At 35.0% G+C, this 22,950-nt stretch overlaps 1 protein-coding gene and 1 pseudogene across 3 annotated transcripts in view; one reads left to right on the forward strand and one right to left on the reverse strand.

The window, feature by feature from the left end:
• MKLN1 (muskelin 1) overlaps positions 1–22,950 on the reverse strand; it is a 361,821-nt gene that overhangs the window by 48,845 nt on the left and 290,026 nt on the right. For all 3 annotated transcript variants that reach the window (XM_059933366.1, XM_059933367.1, XM_059933365.1), the window contains 3 exons: positions 17,199–17,411; positions 9,844–10,065; positions 7,025–7,154 (listed from right to left, as the gene is read on the reverse strand). In XM_059933366.1, the coding sequence (XP_059789349.1) occupies positions 7,025–7,154; positions 9,844–10,065; positions 17,199–17,411 (565 nt within the window). The remainder of the gene's footprint in view (positions 1–7,024; positions 7,155–9,843; positions 10,066–17,198; positions 17,412–22,950) is intronic.
• On the forward strand, positions 19,049–19,535 carry LOC132371399 (transcription factor BTF3-like; annotated as a pseudogene).

Consider the following 22,950-nt stretch of genomic DNA (forward strand, 5'->3'; position numbering starts at 1 on the left):
GAGACATTAAGTAACTTGCCGTGGGTTATTTGATCAAGGACTGAGATAGGCTCTGGAGAGCTAGAACAGTGATCCTCAATCCTGGCCACTGTTCAGAAACCCGTGGGGTAGGAGTGGAGGGTGCACAGGAAAGACAGACAGAGAGAGAAAAGGAGGCTTAAGGAAGAGAGCAGAGAAGGGAAAAATGGGAACGAAGAGAGGGAGGAAGAGAGAAGAGTAAAGGAAGGAGGGATGGAAGGGACTTAGGGGAAGGAGAGAGGGAGAGAGAAAAAAATAGGAAAGAAAAATGAAAAGAAAGTAATTTCAGTTTCACTCTAATATGCCAACAGAGCCACTGAGGTTCCACAATTCTAAGTAATAATGGCAACATTTTTAGGCAGGAAAATTTTCCAAGTAGTTCTAACCAGATACTCAATTCTGCCATAAAAATCCTCAGTTAAAGCACTGGTTGTACATATAGGCTTTAGACAATGCAACTTACAGGCATACTGTCAAAATTAACCACTTGGAAAATGTACATTTAGACAAAAGTGATACTTTCAAATTTTAATCAGATCAAAACCCTAGCATTCATTTGCAGCAACATGGATGGACATTCTAAGTGAAGTAAGTCAGACAGAGAAAGATAAATATCATACGATACCACTTACATGTGGAATCTCATGTAACAGACTCACAGACATAGAAAACAAACTTATGGTTACCAAAGGGGAAGGGGGGTCAGAGGGATAAATTAAGAATTTGGGATTATCAGATACAAACTACTATATACAAAATAGATAAACAACAAGGTCCTACTGTATAGCACAGCATACTGTATTCAATATCTTGTAATAAAGTACAATGGAAAAGAATCTGAAAAACAGTATATATACACATATATATGTATTGGGTTGGCCAAAAGGTTCGTTCGTTTTTTCCCATATGATGCCTCTAGCAGCAGTTAGTTGTCTTTAACTTCATTTGAAACAATTTTGTTAGATTGTGACAGCTGTCATCTCAGTGTGCATTTAAAAAAAGACTTATCAAAACTGGTGAATTTCTGTGTAGCCATTTTAATATTAAAGATGGAAGAAAAAAAGCACCATCTTCACCATGTTATTTCAAGAAAGGTAAAAACACAATTGGAACGCAAAAAAAGACTTGTGCAGCGTATGGAGAAGGTGCTGTGACTGATGGAACATGTCAAAAGTGGTTTGCGAAGTTTCGTGCTGCAGATTCTCACTGGATGATGCTCCACAGTCGGGTAGACCAGTTGAAGTTGACAGCAATCAAATCGAGACATTAATTGAGAACAATCAATGTTATACCACACAGGAGATAGCCGACATATTCAAAATATCCAAATCAAGCACTGAAACTCATTTGCACCAGCTTGGTTATGTTCATCGCTTTGATGTTTGGGTTCCACATCAGTTAAGTGGAAAAAGCCTTCTTGACTGTATTTCCGCACGCGATTCTCTACTTAAATGTAATGAAAACGTTCCGTTTTTAAAACAAATTGTGATGGGAGATGAAAAGTAATAATATGGAAGGGAAGAGATGGTGGGGCAAGCGAAATGAACCACTACCAACCACACCAAAGGCCGGTCTTCATCCAAAGAAGGTGATGTTGTGTATGTGGTGGGATTGGAAGGGAGTCCTCTATTATGAGCTCCTTCCGGAAAACCAAATGATTAATTCCAATAAGTACTGCTCCCAATTAGACCAACTTGAAAGCAGCACTCGATGAAAAGCGCCCAGAATTAGTCAACAGAAAAGGCATAATCTTCCATCAGGATAACGTTAAGACCTCATGTTTCTTTGATGACCAGGCAAAAGTTGTTACAGCTTGGCTGGGAAGTTCTGATTCATCCACCGTATTCACCAGACATTGCACATCTGATTTCCATCTATTTCGGTCTTTACAAAATTCTCTTAATGGAAAATATTTCAATTCCCTGGAAGACTGTAAAAGGCACCTGGAAGAGTTCTTTGCTCAAAAAGATAAAAAGTTTTGGCAAGATGGAATTACAAAGTTGCCTGAAAGATGGCAGAAGGTAGTGGAACAAAAGGGTGACTACATTGTTCAATAAAGTTCTTGGTGAAAGTGAAAGATGTGTTTTTTATTTTTACTTAAAAACCTAAGGCACTTTTTGGCCAACCCAATATATACACATACTACAGAAAACTGAATCACTTTGCTGTACACCAGAAACCTACACAACATTGTAAATCAATTATACTTCAGTTGAAAAAAAAGAAAAGGAAAAGAAAAGAAAAAACCACCTAGCATTAAACCTTTCAATAACCTTCTATGTTATTCAGGGGGGAAAAAAAATCCAAATTTCTTGTATTTGTATTGTACAAAGCACTGAATAATCAGACTTAACTATTTCTCTAACCTCATTTCACATCAACGTGCCTCACCCTCGATCTGTACTAGCCCCCCCTCTGTTTCTGGAACACATTAAATTCTTTCCTGCTTTGAAATCTTTGTACATTCATTTCTCTCAGTTTTTAACATGGTTCTTCCTAATTCTCTACTTCTTTTCTTAAATCATAAAGATTATGTCCTCAGAGATGGTTTCCCAACCTGCTCTACCTAAATGGGACCTTCCATGATACTCATTATTACAGCATCCAATTTTTTTTCTTCTCAGTACTTAGAAGGCAAGTGCAGGTCTCTCTGCATTAGAATGAGTCCTTTGAGAGAAGGGATCTTGTCCCCTAGGTCCATAGCTATGGACCTAAACATACTTGGCATATACAAGGCGCTGAAATATATTGGGAGAAAGGAAGGGAGAAGGTCAAACTTAGATGCTAGTAGGTGACCAACAAATACTATTAACCAACGAACTTGTCTGCATTGTGGGATAAATTACGATATCAATTAAAAATTTAAAAACACATAGCAAAATTGGTGATTCTGATTTTATAAAAGTTGATTATAGCAGTAATTAAGGAATGAATCCACTTGTCTTAGTAATAAAACCATAGTGATAAAAAAATTACCACAATTTAAGTTTAAAAATAGCAGAATATAAAATTGTGCTAAATTTTATAAAATAAATACGTTTAAAAGACTAGAAGGAAATACATTAAAATGTTAACAGATTATATCTGGATGGTTTGATATATTTTCTTTTTTGCATCTTTCTGTATTTTTCAAATTCTCTACAATGAGCATATTATTACTCTTATAATCAAAACAAAACTGAACAAAAAGAACAATTATCATACTATGCTGGCTCTAAAGCTATCCATAGCCATGAATGAAATATACTGACCAATTTTGCAAATTACTAAATAATAATATCTCATTTTAAAAAATCTTCAAATGACAGTCATTAAAGTCTACTTATTATTATAGTGCATTTTTTGCTAAATCTTTACCACTATCACTCTGCCACTTTTTCCTTTTAAATCTTGGAAGTAGTTTAGTATGGTCAAAAACAAAGCAAAACAAAAAAACCCTTCTTTGCACTCCAACTTCTAAATCTCAGCTCTATCATTATCTAGTTGTGTATTACTGAGATACTACTTCATTGAGTTCAATTTTTCTCATCTGGTAAATGAGAATAATACCACCAATTAGAACTATTTCTAAAGCTCCATGCCTAGTGACTGGCTTTTAGTAGGGTCTAAATAAAGAACAGCTACTATAATCCATCAGAATATTACCTAGTAGATAGATTATAAGCACTCTGAGAGACCATGACCATCTAGTTCCACTGTATCCCTCCCTAGTCTAGCACTGAGCCAGTATGTAGGAGTTTTCAACACATACTTGTCAAACCAATTACTATCTTCACTACCTTTTTCAGATAGAGCTGCATTAGGATTGTAGGGGATTATTACCTCCATCTGCCTAGTTATTTTAATGGAAAATTAGACTAAATCTTAAAAACTAGAGGAAATCAAAGATTAAATCATATACCTCCACATTATCCTATGGTAGTAGAAAATAAATGAGTAAACAAATAAGACAGACAATTTTAGATAGGATAAGTAATGTTATTAGTCATTTCTTATAATATTTCTTTCCATATTTTTACATAACATCACCACCTACTGACCTCCTGTTATAGTAGATGAAGAACTTTATCAATACCACATTGACGCTATCCTCCCACTAAATTTTATCCCAAATTTTGGTTAAATTGATTGTAGTTTTTGCATTATTATGATTAGGAAAATACTGCTCACTGTAGAGCCAAGAAATGTACTACGATGATGCCTGCTTTCTAAAAATTTTTCTTCTTTTCCTACTATGTTCATATCCTTACTCTTTTACATCAGGTATTATTTACTGATTAACACCTTTTTATTCCAATTGCTCAAACATATCTATTTAGTCTACTTTTATCTGGAAACCTCACTTTTGGTGAGGAAGAGAGGTCTACTTTCCTGTGTCCTCCTGCTCCAATTTGAACTGGATGCTCATAGCTTTGCTGTGCAGGTATCATCTTGGGATGGTCCTTCACTGCTTTCCTGTGTTAGATTCTCTTTTCCTCAGCTCTCAGCATGTTTTCTTTTTAACTACTTTTACTCCCTTTTGTTAGTGTATATGGTGAACTAACTTCCTAAAAAAAGAGTGCATAAAAGATCTATCATTTTTTTAATCTTGTGTGGCAGACACTCTTAATTACACGATCCAACAGCCATTTCCAAACCCCTTCCCCTATGTACTATATAAAGGCTGGAAAAGCTAATCGCTTGCTTTCCCAGACTCTCTTGAAGCCAGGTTTCACAGTTCTAGTCAACGAAATGTAAGTAGGGAGCTTTCTGGGTATGTTTTGCTCTCCTTCCTTTTTTTCCTATCTGGAATGAAGACATGATGTTTGAGGTACTTCAGCCAACTTGCCACCATGAGGCTACAGCGAGTTAAAAATAGAAAAACAAAGATTAAAAAGAACCTGAGGGCCTTCATGACATTTCTTGAGTCACTACATCAGTCCCAGATTATCTACATCTGGATTTCTTGTCCAGTGAGAGAAAAGATTCCCTAATTTTTAAGCCATTCTTCTCTTGGTTTTCTATTACTTGCAAAGAAACACATACCCCACCAATAAACCTGTTATATCTGAAAATACTATTTCTTCCCTCTTGGCTAGGAATAGAATTCCAGGTTGATGATAATTTTCCTTCAGAATTTTTAAGACCTTGTTTCCCCTTATCGCTTCCAATGTTGCTGAAAATTCCTATCATTCTAAGACCTGTTCCTTTGAATCTAACCTTATTTTACAGTGGCAGCTTTTTAGATATTCTTTTTATGGCTGATACGTAAAATTCCACGATGAACAATGATGCGCTTTCTGATTGAGAAGGTTTTTTTTTTTTTTTTTTCTAAATTCAATGTACTGACTTCCAAAGGGGGCCATTTATAATTTGCAGACCAATACTTTCCAGTTTAGGAAAATTTTCTGTTAATTCTTTGTTTTATAATCTAGTCTCCTCCATTTCCTTGTTCTCCATAGTTGGAGAAACTGTTATGAGTTCAACACTGGACCTCCTATATTGATTTTCTAATATCCTTATTTTCTCCAATTTCCATCTCTGTCTCTTTGTCTATTTTTAGGGAGACAGATGTCTTACAACTCTTCTACTTTTTATTTTAACAAAATTTATTTCCAAAAGTCTCTGATCTTTCATTACATCCTATTATTGTTTTATGGATGCAGTATCCTTTTCTCTACCAAAAGTGATCTTGATCATTATTATTTTCATGTACTTGTGTTCAGTGCATTACTCCAGATTTCTGTTTTCAGGTTTGTTTTTTTTGTCTCTCTCTTTCATAGGGAAGGTCCTAATACAGAAGATACTTAACTGACAGTTCATTAAGAGTGAAGAAATAAAATTTAATTGAAAACAGTATGTGTACAACTGTAGGCAACACAGTAGGGGGACTGGGCCATGAACGTAGCCACTGTACTGGTGGCCAGCCAGCAAGATTAGACATTTTATTGGAGGGGGGAGGGTATCCCCAAACAACAGTATCTGGAAATCTTTTTTATGAGGCCATATTTTTCTCCAGAGAAAGTGATACTAACCTTTTGTAGGAGACACATGCCTAGCATCATGAGAGCAGGGAAATGGTTAGAAGTTCCACTGTTCAGTACCTGGACTTAATTCTATTTTCTACCCTGTTCCCTCTGCCTCCACAGAGCCTCTATTTCCCTCAAAAAATAAAGCTCTAGCCTCTGCCTAGTAGGAAGTATGGGAGAAAGATCCTGAGGGTCAAACTACTTCACATGCACTTTTTTACGATGGTGCTATCTTTTGTTTTTTAAAAAAAATTCCGCCTAAACAACTATTTTTAAAAATATACATATTTTTATAAATAATAGATAAAAGGAAAAGCAAGCTGATCTAATTTCTCACCCTATTGCTCTAATTAGGCATTTTAAACCATTGGGTCTTAAACAAATACCATTCTTCTGTGTATACCAATCACAGGCAAAGTGACTACTAAGCAGGGTAACTATGTAAATTATCCAAAATAAGACACTTTTGAGAGTGAATGGGGCACTATTAATAATTATACATAAACTGGGATTATCTCAGGCAAACTAGTTACCCTATCACCAGGAGAATAACTTCCTGGATGCAGAGCTTGTAAAGCTATATGGCATTACCAATGAATTATGTGAAGTCTTCCCTCAGAACAAAGACAGACTCTACTATATGTGCCTAATATACAAGTCACTTTAGTGAGGTGGAAAGAATTAGCAAATACAGGATAATACATTTTTTAAGTTATTAATTCTTGCAATCACCCATCACAAGCACACACATAATTCCTTTAGAAATTCACATATTGTCTTTCTGCTCAAAGGAAATCACAATAATAATAATTCATATAGTATTTTTAAACAGGTTGAATTAAATAGTTTAGCTGGTAGAGGGTTTTCTTCCTCTTAGAATCACTTCAGTTAAACAAATGGGAAAAGGATAAAGAATGGTTAGAAAGAAAAGAAAATGGGCTATAGTCTTCTACCTAAAGTAATTAAGACAAGAGAGAAGAATCACTAAATGCCTTTACCCATTCCAGAGTCTTTCTTGGTACCATCTGATATTATGTCTACATGATCAGAATCCACATCATAACTAAAGAAATCATTCAAATAGGTCTTTGATCGCTGGCCACCAAATACATATAAGCAACGATTTTTCTGAAAAATAAGAAAAAAAGGGCAAAGAAGAAAAAAAAATAGTCATTTCCACGAAGAATTCAGAATGATCCTTTTAAAATTTAAACCTCTAAAAAAGTAATTTCATGAGAGATTCCATGCAATGGAGTACTATACTGGTACAAAGCAGAATGAGGAAGCTCTCTATATACTGCTAAGAGGTAATCTCTAGGATATCCTATTAAAGTAGAAAAAAGCAAGGTGCAGAATAATGGCTATAGGGTGCTGCCTTTGTGTAAGAAAGGAGAAAAAGTAATGTGTGTTGTGTTTGTTTCTTTCTTCAAAAAGAAACAAAGGAAACTAATACAGGACAGCTATAGGGGAAGGGACAGAACAGGAAGACAGGGATAAAAACCATGTATCTCCAAAAGGATACTGACTTACGGTTTTGCCTTTAGAACTATGTATATGTTTTTACTTAATTAGAAAACAAAATTAACTTAAAAGAAAAAATAATCTTTGAAAAAAAGTGAAACAAGCCTACATGCAAAGCCTGTATACAAAGATACGATCACACAGAGAGACATGATCACACAGAGAAGTAGTATTTCTAGTGATTTTAATTCTTGTTTTTGACTCCCATCCTTAGTGGGCTATATCCTAAACAGAAAAATAATCAGAAAGCAATCTTAAACAGCACTCAGTGATTTTGTTGTTAGTTTTGCTATTCTGTAAACTATTATAGAAAGACAGAGCAAGTAACATATCGTCACTAGGAAGCAGGATTTTAACCTTAAAAGATACACAAAAACAAAATCAAAGATATTAAATTTTAAAACTCTATGATCTTAAATTTGACTTGGACATATCAGTATGAACTCATGATTTTTCTCTTACTAAAAAAGACATATTATACGTATATGCGTGTGTCCATATATGCAAAGGTATACTGGGAGGTGGGCACTCCCACTGGCCAAAGATAGAGAAAAATTAGGGGATCAAAAAGAATAATGACAGCATTGGATTAAACACATCAAGTAAATAAAAATCCACAAGTTCATAATAATACTTAAAACAAAAAAAAAAAACCATTGGTAAACTCTGGAGCTTCAGCTCATTAACATGAAAAGGTGACAGAGGAAAAGAATCAAACATTTATATTACCTATCCTGTGTGTTTTACATATTAGGGTAGCCAATTAGTTAACGAGGATAAGCTTTTACAGTACAATCACAGTTAATAAATGAAGAAATGATGTAATTAGAAAAATGACCATTTTTCAAACCCCACTAAAATCTATGACTATAGACTAGTCTATGACTATAGTCACTATAGTCTATGCCTATCAGCGGCTGCTAAACTCATCAGATAACAAGTTGACAGGAAACTTTATAATTGATCAATCAGGCTGTTAACACCTAAACCCACCAGAACAATTTTAACATCACCAAAAGTATGACAACTACACATTAAATGTCTCTTTATATCTTGCAATCAGACCAGCTGTGAAGTATTCTTGCAACTCCCCTTTTGGACCACCCTAAAAAGGAGAGTGAATCTAAATTCAAGCCTCTGGATCTAAATACCAGCTCACAGGAAATACCGAAGATAGAGGATCATGTTAAATGACACCATGAGTATAAAATCGGTCAAACTAAGAAAATGGGAAATTCTAGATTTACTTGCTTTAACAAATAAGTGGTATACAGAGAAAAAAAAAATAGGAGAGGGGAGTACTGTTTTGGATTAGAAGAAATTTAAGAGCTATAACAACCAAATGCAATACATAGACCTTTTCTGGATCCTGACTTGGATAAACCAACTATGAAAAGGTATTTTTCAGTATTTTAGGGAAAAAATGAATGCAATATTAAATGATATAAAGAAATCGTTTTTGTCAATACTTTGGTTGGGTTTTATAATGATACTATAATTATGTTTTTTAAAAGCCCTTACCTGTTAGTGATACAATACGGTATTTATAGGTGTAATGATACAATGTCTGGAATTTGCTTCAAAATACCCCAACACAATAAAATTTAAGAATAAACTTAAAAATCAAAGAAACATTAAAAAATATATATAAGTGGGTTAGATATATGAAAAATGAATAGTCAAATAATGATAACTGTTGAAACTGATAAATAAGCACATGGGAATTTATTATACTCTTCTCTCTACTTTGGTATATGTTAAAAATATTCCACAGTATATTTTCAAAGGTATGTTCACAGCAAGAAGCCCAAGTTTTCACTATAGCACATAAAAAGGTTAAAGAAATGTCTGTATGCTGGTTTTTGCTGATAAATTTTAATTCTAATTCTATTAAGTCAATTCTTAATTCTTTGCACTTAATGGAGAGTAGCAGAGGGGAAAATAAGAACAGATAAGAAAATTGATCTTCTAGACACTAAGAGAAAACAGTAAGTAGAAAGGTATATAAGAAAGAGAAATAGCTACTACATATAAGCAGTGAAGTTAGTCATAAAAGTGCCTAGATTAGTACTCAGCTGATAACTACTTAGGAATTATTAGGTTGACAGAAGAATCTTATAATTAGCAAACAGTTCTGTGTTAAAGGTAGCTTTGTTTTTGTCTATCATTGCCAACACATCATTTATTTCTAATGAAAAATTTTGCTCTCTTACTGAAGAATTAGATTTCACCACTTCTTTTCCTATTGAGAGATACATGACACAATAACATAAGACAATGTACAGAATATTCTTACTGAGTGGAATAGCATGCAGTGTCCTATACGAGACTGGATGTCCTCAGGCCCAGCATTACAGGAGTCCTCTCGAAGAAGTTTCCAGGTTTGACACTGACAGTTGAAAGCAAACAATCCACTGAATTGTGGTTCACTGGCTCTGCTGTCGTCTACACTGCCATTACATGTCAAAATTCTACCACCAAAGGTGTAGATCATATGTTTTTCTGAGTCCATACACATCTATAGAACAAGGCAACAGATTGAATAGTTTTAGATTGTTCCTATCATATATGCTAAAATGAAACCAATGCGTGCGGTTTTAGAATCTCAAAGAAACTGAACATTGTCTTAATAACACCAAATACCATCCCTGATTATCATAGGCACTTATTAAAATACTGCTCAACACCTGGCAGAGATTCAGGATGGATTTCTAAATACCTTTTCAGGTTTCCATTTTTTTTCCAGTGAGAATAAAATATGCTGGGTTAAGGAGCTTTATGCTTTCTTGAAGCTGCATAATTTTTACCAAATCAACCAATAATACATTAGGTACTGACTTACACCTAAGAGTAAATACTGATCATACTCTGTGGGCAAACAGTGATCACACCCTCCTTATAAAAACTCCCTTCTCTCCATTCTAGGCAAGCATTCTATTCCTCTTGCTACCATTTAATAAGAGAGAAGATATGTGAATAAGAGTGATGCAGCTTAATTCAACTCTCTGCATTTATTTTACAAAATTCTTCAAATTATGTTGTTACCAAATAGCAAAACAAACACAAGACATTTGCAGCAATCAGTCTCCAGGTGAAACAAATTCTATTTCGAAGAATACGTAAGTCCAAGTTGGTAATTAGATGCTGAATACAAGTGGCATTTATGTTTAAAGAATAAAGTGTACGTAAAACACCTACTTTTTTATTGTTGTTGCTAAAGCACAAATACTAGCCATTATATGTTCAATTCTCTCCTCTCATCAAATTACTCCTGCTATTTATCTATTTTTTGTATAGTTTTTAATAAAAAACTATTAAAATAATTGCAAAGCTTATTTTAAAATTAATATTTAATATTAAAAAGAAAGGATTCTAGTGCCTCCTAATCTTTACCTACCACTAAAAAGATTCACTCACTTGCCATTTCCCAGGTTTCTGGCAGACTTCCATAAATTAAGATGAAAACCTACAATTCCTCAAGGGTGAAATCTTTGGGAACATGGTTGAAAAACTGAGATGTCAAAGTTTTCATGTCCCTGGCACTACAAAGAAAAGTGATCCTACCCTTTAATCTTAAATGATTATATCATGAAAAGCAATCCATACATTGTTGAGGGACACACATAATGTGAGTCTCTTTACATTTTCCTAAATTCACAGATTCATACTAATTTGGTTCAATCTCTGTTATCTAGCCCCTATGGTTCTACTTCATATGGCTACAAAGGGAGTTTCTCTTTCCTTTTGGGGATATTTAAATTTCATTTTGATATAGCTATGCTCATTTGTTATCAGGGGAGAGGCATAAACATCTTCATCTTAGTAGCTCTTTCTTGCATAGCGGACCAAACCAACCCAAAAAGGGAGGAAGATACTCTTTAGCTTGATTCTTTCCCATATCTTAGAACAATGACACAAAACAGAAACAATTTTATTCCTTCAGCTTGGTTCTTCCCTGGATAAGATAGGTAGTTTCAATGAGGGTCAATTATCAAATAACAAGTTTTAATCACTCTAGGAAACTTTATGTTGTTCATAACAAGTTTTAATCACTCTGGGAAACTTTATGTTGTTCGTCAGTTTATGGTTTCCTTTTAATTTTTAATCTCTGAAAAATGTTTGAAAATCCAATGGCTTATTAAATTCTGTGCGATCATAGAATCTTTTCCCTCAAGACTTGAAGAAATCTTTTAAGTCTACTCTGTCAGGTTAGGTATTTAATTTCTAAAAGCAAATAAACAGGACTTCCCTGGTGGCGCAGCAGTTAAGAATCCGCCTGCCAATGCAGGGGACACAGGTTCCAGCCCTGGTCGGGGAAGATCCCACATGCTGCGGAGCAACTAAGCCCCTGGACCACAACTACGAAGCCTGCGCTCTAGAGCCTGCAAGCCACAACTACTGAAGCCTGCACGCCTAGAGCCCGTGCTCCGCGACGAGAGAAGCCACCACAATGAGACGCCCATGCACCTCAACAAAAGAGTAACAAAAGAGTAGCCCCGCTCACCGCAACTAGAAAAAGCCCGCACAGCAAGAAAGACCCAACACAGCCATAAATAAATAAACAAATAAATAAAAATAAAATAAAAGCAAATAAATAATGGATAGCCACTTATTCCCCACCCCATCCCCAACTGTTTTTTAATTTGAAACCGTCTTTTTATTTTATCACATGAACACAAAATTGGCTAGGGTTAGGTTGGGTTCAAGATAATTTCCTACTCACAAAATTTGAAGCTATTGCTATAAAGCCTTCTAAGTAGTATTGTCCAACCCACTACCCTACCTCCCGCCAACCTCCAAAAATGCCTCATGTTAATCTGATCCTTGCTTACCTACAAGGGTAACCAGTTTTTGCTGTAGCTTTTAGGATTTTCTCTTCTTCCTTGGTTCTGAAATTTCATTAAGGAAGTATCTAGGTAGGGATATTCTTTTTTCATTCATTCTGATCTGCACTTGGAATTTCTTTCATTCTGAAAACGATCTTTCTTCAGCTCTGAGAATTTTCTTCATTTTTACCTTGAGTGGTTTGTTCTTGTTGTTGTTTTGGCCTCCATTCTCTTTCTAGAACTCCTATAAGGTGGATGTTGGAACTTCAGATCCTTTTCTCTGTTTAACTTTTCTCTCATAATCTTACCTCACTAATTTAGTAGCCATTTAGAGGTATGTCCACACTGCCTTTTTTTTTTTTTTTTTTAAGGAAAGGTTGTATTTTTAATTTATTTTATTTATTTTTGGCTGTGTTGAGTCTTCGTTTCTGTGCGAGGGCTTTCTCCAGTTGCGGTGAGTGGGGGCCACTCTTCATCGCGGTGCGCGGGCCTCTCACTGTCGTGGCCTCTCCCGTTGCGAAGCACAGGCTCCAGACTCGCAGGCTCAGTAGTTGTGGCTCACGGGCTTAGTTGCTCTGCGGCATGTGGGATCTTCCCAGACCAGGGCTCGAACCCGTGTCCCCTGCATTGGCAGGCAGATTCTCAACCACTGCGCCACCAGGGAAGCCCCCACACTGCTTTTTAATCTATTTACTGAGATTTTAATTTCACTATCAAATCTTTAATTTATAATTTTTCTATGTATTTCCTTTTCATGAATGCAATAGCCTCCTGAATTGCTCTAAGAAATCACTTAAATTTATCTTAAAGACTTATTCAATTCACACTACAAACTGTTCTTCTTTGTTGATTCTTAATCTGTTGAGTTCAGTACCTCATATCTCACAGTATTAATTATCTTCAAATATTTGGATTTGGGGGTTATTGTTTTAGTCTTCTTTGTATCTGAGAATCCCTATTCATCTGCCTGTTGCATATACAGTAGTCTACCTCAGGGGATTGGGTAAGGCAAGATGAGACATGATGCTGTGAAAGGTTCTGCAGCAGCTCTCCAGTGCCTCTTAGGAGTATTGCTCTATCTGTCCAGCTCCAATGACCACACTGAACACTTGACCTATTAATAATTATCACAGCTCAGTGCTACTCAGTCAAACTGGAAAATGTCCTGCTGTTTCATCTCCAACTGATAATCTACTGTTTGCCCCAACTACATACTTTGAGACTCAAGTTGCTGCTATCTTACAGGATGTGGTTTCTTCTGGTTGGATCTGATCTTACCTGCTTTCTATTTGAGAAATTCCCTCAAATATTTTAAATTCCCTAAGGGCATTCTTTCTTGTTTTTCTACACTATTCTACACTAATGTATTCTCTTGTCATTTCACAGGATGTTGGGCAGGAGGAGGGTAAAAATATATGTTCAGCCTGCCAATGATCCACACTGACCCAGGGAGAATGTCAATGAGCTGAGATCTCCAATACGGTGATTAAAGTTTCTCCTGTCATTTCTTGATTAGCTCACATTCCATTTTCTAGCAATTTCCTCAAAATGTGCTTATATTTGAAGGACAGTTTGGCTAGATATAAAATCCTTGGCTCACACTGTCTTTTCTTTGAATACCTTCTAGATACTGCTCTATTGTCTCTTGGCACTGAATACAGCTGTAGAGAAATCTGTTATCAGTCTCATTTTACTTCTGGATCATTTCATCTAGTTGCCCACCAAACGGCCTCTTTATCTTTGAAATTCAGTGTCAGTAATATATATCTTAGAGTTGAATGCCTAGGTCAATTTTCCCTGAATTTATCAATATCAGGTCCTCTTATACTACGTGGAATAGGCTTCCTTCTTGAGGAAAGTCTTCTTGAATTTTATGTATAAATATTTCTTCTGTTCCATTGTTTTGGTTTTCTTCTTTAATGTCTCCAATTACATGTATGTTGGCTCTCTTTTGCCTGCCTTCTCTAGCTATAATTTTCTGGCTAGCCCTTATATCTATATTTGTTTTCTTTACCTGCCTTTCTTATTTCTTATGACCCTAACCTATTCTTCTTTATGCTCCTTGTAAACTAGTCTTCATTTTTTGAAGTGTTACTATATTTTTCTTCAATTTCTTTCTTGAGATCTACCAGGTCCAGTTACACCTGCTCCTATTATTTGGCCATCTCATCTGCATTCTTGAATGTATGCCTTGTAGTTTTCTTCAGAGTTTCAAGCTTCATTAAGTCAATTAATTTATGTTAGAATATTGGAATATAATTTTCATCTGCTGTTGCATGAAAGAAAGTTTTTGCTATTCTTTTTCCTTTTATTGTTTTTCTTTAGAGTACTTCTCTAAAGATTTGGTGTTTACTGCTTTTTAGTTTTTCATATTTAAATGAGCTGAATTCCCCTGGACCAGATAATACAAGGTCCCTATGGAAGTGTGACATTCTTACTCAAGGACTTCCTCCTCTATTGCTACTGAACTGAATGGCTTCTTCAAAATATGGCGCTTCTGTGAAGCCATCTTCTCTAACTATGAACCTCATCTGGTTTAGGGGGCTTCTATCTCGAGCCTTGAGCTCCCCCAGTTCCTTCAATGGACATGCAAAAAGAGCTACTGTCCCCACTTGTCATAGTGTTTCCTTTACGTTTGGAAGATGGTGCTTTCTGATATCTACCACTTATGGGCCTTGCTAGGCACCTTCCACATGTTATTTAACTGACTCCCCCAGTGGCTGCACTGGGTTCAATTTCTGCTCTGCTCATGACACTTTCATTATGATGTACCTCTGCTAAGCTTCCTCTACATTCCCAGTTCTCTCCATTACACTGCTGTGAGTTTCAATACAGGTTCTGGGTATTCCAGTTGTTTTTGGCTAAACTTACAAGGAATTGGGAGTTGTGGGTTTTCTTTGGCTTCTAGTTTTGCTGAATATGTGACTTGTGTTTTGTTAAAATCTTTTTGTTTGGTTCTCATTGTTCCTGAAAGATCACAGAAAGCAACAACATGGAAAGCTTCAGAACTAAGCTGCCACTATGTCCTTAGGAAATACAAATGTCTTTGAATTTTAATTTTTTTAATATGTTAAAATTCAAAATGGTAAAGTAACTTTTAACCATATCTTCAGGCCTCTAACTTTCTCATGTTCCTCTCAAATTTGAATGTTAAGTGTCAAATCTTAAAGTGTCACAAACAACTCCAAGTAATTTTTGGAGTAGGTTCCAACTTATAACTTTATTTGCATGAAACAGAACAGAAAATGGAGGCTTATACATTGTGTTAATTGTTCAAGGTAACAGAAGCAGCTGTTGGCTGAATTAGCACTGAAATCCTGGCTTCTTCACCCCTAGTGTTCTGTTAATAACACCTAATGAGTTGAAAACCAAGCATTATTTAACAGAACCTAGGCTTCAGGGAACATTCTGTTTTACCAAAGTCAAGAGAAACAAAGGCCCCACACAAGGACAGCATATGTGCTATACTCAGACTACCCCTAAGTTATTCTTTTTTTCAACCCATAAAAACATAAGCCTCTTTTGGAAAAGAAATTTGTAACCAGTTGGAGGCAAGAAAATAAATTGTTTCCCTAACAACGTTATCTGCTGATGTTCTGTTTTTAAAAGATCAGAAGAAGTCTAACTTTTTTTGGAGTTCTTATTTTCCACATGAACAACACCGAGGATGTCAGCAGAGAAGTGCAAAGCTTTACAGAGCTCGGTTATGTACAGCCAGCACAAGTTCCAAATTCAATCTAGGGAGTACTCTGAAGACTAATGTTTTTGATTTTCCACCCACCACATACTCAACAGGCATATAAGCCACTCCTCTTTTCCTTACCATTCTCCTATAAAAACTACTTGTTAGTATAAATATGGCAGGAGGAAAGTTTTAAAGCAAAGAATTAACAAAAACTGGTAAAGAAACAATAAATACAGACTTGGGTTTTAATGCCTAGATATTAGGTATAAGCTAGATTCTGTCATAAATTCTAGCACTACCCCCCATTTCTCAAGTAATACATAATGCTTTGTTCATCAATAGTGTTACAGATTTTTTATAAGTCTTTTTCTTCCCCATACTCCAAAAACCTTTGGACATGGGTTAAGCCAAGCAAAACTGCCTACAGAATTCAAAGTGGCTACTCTTTTGTTTGAGGTAGTACTAACCTGTACTGAACTGATATAAAATAAGTTTTCAAAGACAGATAACAATGATAATGGGGATGATGAGATGACAGCTACATACATATTAATATTTAAATCGTTTAAGAGATTGCTGTATGTAGTCTTCTTGTCTACAACATCATTCTATGACTTCTGTTGGTGCTGAATTTAAACTTCATCTAGTACATGCCAAATTCTCATCTGTTTTATACTAAGTTTGTGATTATATACAAAAGTAAATATATTTCACTCACATTGGAAGAAAAACTCTACATTTCAAATTCTTGAACTCATTATAAAATAATTTAAAATTTTCCAGGAATGTAGAATAAAAAGTTTTAAAAGGGCAAGTTGTTATTGGTATGATTTATGAATATCGTAAAACTAAATTTGTTTTTCCTAATATGTATTGCTCCATCTACTCTCTATAAATTTTTTATAAATTAACAACCGTGTTTTGAGATCTTAGTATTTTATTCTGCACCAAACAGGAGAAAAAAATTTTTAAAGAATAACTTTATACCTACTGAAACAGTAATTCTTTTTATTATCTGTCATAGGTATTTGTAGTAGAAATCACTAATAGAAAACTCAGCATAACATGTGAAATAAACTCTAAGAGCAAGAGTCACTGAGCACTAATTAATTCCACCATACAGTTATCTGTGCACCAAACCTGATGATCAAACACCAGTTTCGGTCCTCCATCAGCAGCAGTATCCTCACTGAGTAACATCCATGTGTTTGTGTCAATGTCATAACGATAGAAATCACTTTTCAGAGATTTGCTGTTCCTCACAGAGGAATCCAAATAACGCCCCAGTGTGTAGATTTGCCTCCGTTGAATGTCAATGCACATTTTATGACATGATCTAGCACTAGGACCATTCTGTGGAGAGCAAAAAAAAGAATGAAAAGAAAAAAATTCAAAGAATAAATAACAGAAGACAAAATTAAATGCCCTTTTTTGTTTCCTTTCACGAAAAGGTTTGCTCAGAATCTTATATCAAGTCCAACTAATATGTATGTCCAATACTAGGCTTAAATCTCTAGGGGAAAATAAAAGAAGCAGTAGGAGACACAAATCTTACCTTAGAAAAGCTTAAACTCTACCAGGAAAGATGAGATGAACTATTCTCTATTCTATGGCACTCTGTTTATAACACTTATATGGCTTTTACTGTATACTCCATTACATTTTAGTCATTTGTGTATAGACCTTAACTCTTTTGTACATGTCAATCTACTTAAAGACACATTTGGTTTTTCAAAATATCTTTGTACGCTTCATCAGAATCTAGCATAAAACAGGCACTCCAAGAATATTTAGAATTTCATAATTGGTAGGAACCTTAATAAAAGTGTAGTTTAATGATCTCCTTTTAAAGATGAGGAGATATAAGCTCAAAGAGGAATGATATCATCCTGAAAGCTAGTGAGCTAGTGACAGAAGCAGAACGAGAATCCAAGTCTTAACTTCTTCATCCAGCCTTTACATTATATAAAATTGACTCTCTTGACAGAATGACTCGGCTGCATTAAACAACTAGGGAACAAGATGAAGAACAATATATTATCAATAAAAATTAATTAGTTGAGATCACTTGTATCACAGGACAGAATAAAAGGTTAAAAAAAACAACAACAAAAAACTGTAGTATAAGGCCCAAAAAAGGAGTTCATGAAAAAAAAAAAAAAAAAGGAACTTCAATTGGGTAGGACTGGATTAGCTGAAAGAGAGGAAAGGAAGAGATATTTGTTAAATATCTACTAAATTCTGTCTATATTATTACTATGTATGTGTGTATATATTTCATTTATCCTTATAACAACTCCATAAGGAAATAATATCACCATTTCACAAAGTCTAAGTAATCTGTCTATAGTCACAAAACTAAGATAGAGAATCTAAGCCCCAGTGTAACCAAGCCAAACACTGTGTTCTTTCCACTCTTCCAGATTGCTTTCTCCCGAAGATAAGAGAAACAAAAGCAAAAATACACTAAATACAATGTGTGGGGTTATGACTGAGATGAAGAATTCCTGCCACAGAAATAACAGAGTTGAAGTATAAGGTAGAAATAGAAAGCCTGTGAATGACTGACAGAGGAGAACTGAATGTAATCTTGCAAGCATAAAGAACTATTATAGGTTTCTAGAGAAGGATATAAAATAAAAAAGCAGTATTATAGGAAGAGTAATCCAGCGTTATTTAGATTAAATGAAGGAATAAAAATATTAGACAGGAAGAACAGTTTGACATTAGTGTTATTAATCCAGATATTAAGTTGATTTGAATCTGCAATTTAGTGTTCACACTACTTACTATTTTAAAAATTATTTTTAGAGATTTTTGTCAAGGAAAATCTTCAGCAGATAAGGTAGAAATGTTACTTAAGAAAGAATTTCCGCTCTAGCGCCCATCTTGTGTCCCTGTGTGTGTGTTCCTAACCTCAGCTGGTCTGCCCGAGAACCCGTAAGTGCCAACCCTAGCCCCCTACACGGCCCCATTTCCACTGCAACAAGATGAAAGAAACTATCATGAACCAGGAGAAACCTCGCCAAACTGCAGGCACAAGTGCACACTGGTGGGAAAGGAACTGCTTGCAGAAAGAAGGTGGTTCAAAGAACAGCCACAGCAGACGACAAAAAACTTCAGTTCTCCTTAAAGAAGTTAGGGGTAAACAATATCTCTGGTATTGAAGAAGTGAATATGTTCACAAACCAAGGGACAGTGATCCACTTTAACAAACCTAAAGTTCAGGCATCTCTGGCAGCAAACATTTTCACCATTACAGGCCATGCTGAGACAAAGCAGCTGACAGAAATGCTACCCAGCACCTTAAACCACCTTGGTGCAGACAGTCCGACCAGTTTAAGGAGACTGGCTGAAGCTCTGCCCAAATAACTTGTGGATGGAAAAGCACCACTTGCCACTGGAGAGGATGACGATGATGAAGTTCCAGATCTTGTGGAGAATTCTGATGAGGCTTCCAAGAATGAAGCAAACTGAATTGAGTTAACTTCTGAAGAAGATAAATCTTGAAGAAGTTACTGGGAGCTGCTATTTTATATGACTGTTTTTTAAAATTTTGTTTATGGATCTGATAAAATCTAGATCTCTAATATTTTTAAGCCCAAGCCCCTGGACACTGCGGCTCTTTTCGGTTTTTGCTTATATACAACTCATTCTTTGCAGCTAATTAAGTTGAAGAAGCCTGGGAATAAAGTTTAAAACCAAGGTTAATAAAGTTCTTTGCCTAGTAAAAAAAAAAAAAAAAAAAGAAAAGAAAAAAGAAAGAGTTTCCTCTGTAATTAAATAACCTGAAAAACAAATATCAGGTAAGATATAATGTATCTATGCCATATTTCCTACAGTGTGAAATCTGAAGTTTTAATAGGAGAATAACAGAATTTCTTGCTTCAGCTTAATAAGCACAAGTGCTATTAAAATGATGAGCAAATTACTTCCTAACTAAGGAGAAAAAAGGGAATAAAGATAAGACTAGAAACCAAGAGACTATACAGAACAGACAAAAGAATAGAGAAAATTAATAAAGTTGTTTTTTTGAAACATTTATAGAATTATAAACTACTAGCAAGACTAATTTTTTTTAAAAGGGAGAAAATACAAATTGCCAGTATCAGAAGTGAAAGCAGTACTATCAACATAGGGTCACTAGAAATTAAAAAGAAAATAAGGAACTATCATGAAAAACATAGTAAAATTTGACCATGTAGATAAAATGGACATATTCCTTGGAAAAAATATAACTTACTAAAATTGACATAAGATGAAAGAGAAAATCTGAAAACTTAGATTCATAATTTTAAATCTTTCCACAAAGAGACGGCCAGCCACAGATACCTACACTCGTAAATTTTATCAAATACTTAAGGAAAAAATAGTATCAATTTTACACAAAATTTTTCAGAAAACAGAGGAAGAAAAAGACCTCCTTTTTCAAACCTGTATTCTATTCATTCCTAACTTACATATTTTATGAGGACAACATAACATTGAAACCAAATAACAATATTACAAAGGAGGAAGAGCAGAAGTAACATACAGGTAGCTAGTATACCTCATGAATACAGACATAAAACTAATCTTTAACAAAATATCAAACAGAATACAGCAATATATAAAAATAATATTTCATAACTAAAAGGGTTTTATTTCACAAATGCAAAGTCAATTTTACATTTGAAAATCAATCAAGGTAATTTGCCACATTAAAAGAGTAAAGGGGGAATTCCCTGGTGTTCCAGTAGTTAGGACCCTGCGCTTTCACTGCCGGGGCCTGGGTTCAATCCCTGGTCAGGGAACTAAGATCCTGCAAGCCACGTGGCGTGGCCAAAAAAAAAGGTAAAAGAATAAAGGGGAAAAATACATGATCCTATCAATATATATATTGTAGAACAAGCACTTGATAAACTCAACAAATATTCATGAGGAAGAACTCACAGCAAACTAGGACTAGAAATGAACTTCCTCAATCTGATAAAGAATGTATGAAAATCCTAAAATCTAATTTTCCCTTTAATGGTGAAATACAGAATGCTTTCCTGCTAAGATGTGAAACAAAATAAGGATGTCTGTTCTCATCTCTTCTATTTAATACTGTACTGGAAGTGCAATAAAGCATTAAAAAATAAAATTAAAAGTTATGACAGAAAAAGAGAGTGGAAAGAAAGAAGTTAAAATTGTCTCTATTCACAGATGACAGGACTATTTGTTTAAAACATCCTAAGAAATCAACATAGAACAGAAGAGAAACCGTTAGAAATAATAAGTGGACTTAGAAAAGTGACACGATACAAACAAGTTGAAAATTAAAAATGTTTAAGTGTCATTTACAATAGCATGGAAAAATAAAATACACTGGGATCCATTTAATAAAAATAAAAAAGACCTCTAATCTGCAAACTCCGAGTGCTGGGAGGTAATGAATAAGACTGAAATAAATGGAAATTTGACCCTGTTCATGGATTAGAAGGCTCAGTATCATTAAGACATCAATTATCTCCAGATTGATTTATAGACTGAACACATTTCCAATCATAAGTCCAATAGTTTTAGAAATTGACAATATGATTCAAAAATTTATATGAAGATGTAAAGGACCTAGAAGAGTCAAAATAATTTTTAAAAAGAAGAACAAAAATGTCTTACATTACTTGACCTGAAGGAGTGTCATACTGGAATATGAATAGACCAAAAGATCATGGAGCAGATTAGAGTGTCCAAAGAGAGACATATACTTATATGCTCAATTGATTTTTGAGAAAGGTGCCAAAGCAGTTCAACAGGGAAAGAAGACAGGGAGCGACCAGAACTCTCATACATTTCTGGAAGGAATATAAAATAGTACAACCACTTTGGGAAAAGCTTTAACAGTTGCATCAATGGATGCTAAAAGGGCAAAAGTTTGATGAGTAACAGAATATTTTCATAGTCTCAAAATGTCTCCCCACAAATTACTTATTAATTATGGAGTGGGAAATCTGGTGAGCATCCTTCTTAAGCAAGTGATCAAAGCTAACATCAGACAAACTGACATGATGTGCCTGTCTCCTGAAAGGACATACTTAGGAGGACCCGATGTCCTCCACATGGCATTCCTGCTAAAAATGCTTAACCTATATCCAATGCTGGGGAAACACCAGACAGACCACATTGAAGGATAGTCTACAAAACAATTGCCCTGTATTCTTCAAAAATGCCAAGGTCAAGAAAGACAAAGAGAAGTCAAGGAACTGTTCCAGACTAAAGGACACTAAAGAAACATGACACTGAAAGGTACTGCATGACCATGAATTGAGTCCTGGGTCAGGGATAGAGGTTTGGGGTAACAGTAAGATACCTATAAAGGACATTACTAAGGCATTATTTGGGTAACCGTTTATATGTGAAAAGGGAATGTGGATTAAAGCAGCAGTTCTCAGTGCAGTCTGGGGTCTTCAGGGATTCTACAAAGTCAAAGTTATATTCATAACAATACTAAGATAAAAAAATGTGTCTTTGCACTCTTACTCTCTTATAAGTGTATGTGATATTTTCCAGAGGCTACATGACTTTTGATATAGCAACTGAATGCAGAAGCAGGTATGAATCCGGCTGCCTTCTATTAAGTCACAATTAAAGAGATTCAGAAAACTATAAAACAGTGCTACTTGATATATGATGGTTGTCTCAAGGAGAAGCATCTATGCAGTTGTTTGAGTTGCAAGCTGACGTAGCTGCCTGTTCCAGGAAACATGATAATTTACTCAAAAGAAAACTAACAATCCAAGTATGGTTATTCAGACATTTTCTGAAAAATAAATGAAGTAAGTATGTTATTTTTGAAGAAAAACAACTGATAAAATTTGTTGCCAATAATAAAATGCACATTTTTAAGCAAATTTAGAATTTTAGAAAACTT

The sequence above is a fragment of the Balaenoptera ricei genome, chromosome 9, assembly GCF_028023285.1.
Source record: "Balaenoptera ricei isolate mBalRic1 chromosome 9, mBalRic1.hap2, whole genome shotgun sequence".
Lineage (NCBI taxonomy): Eukaryota > Metazoa > Chordata > Mammalia > Artiodactyla > Balaenopteridae > Balaenoptera > Balaenoptera ricei.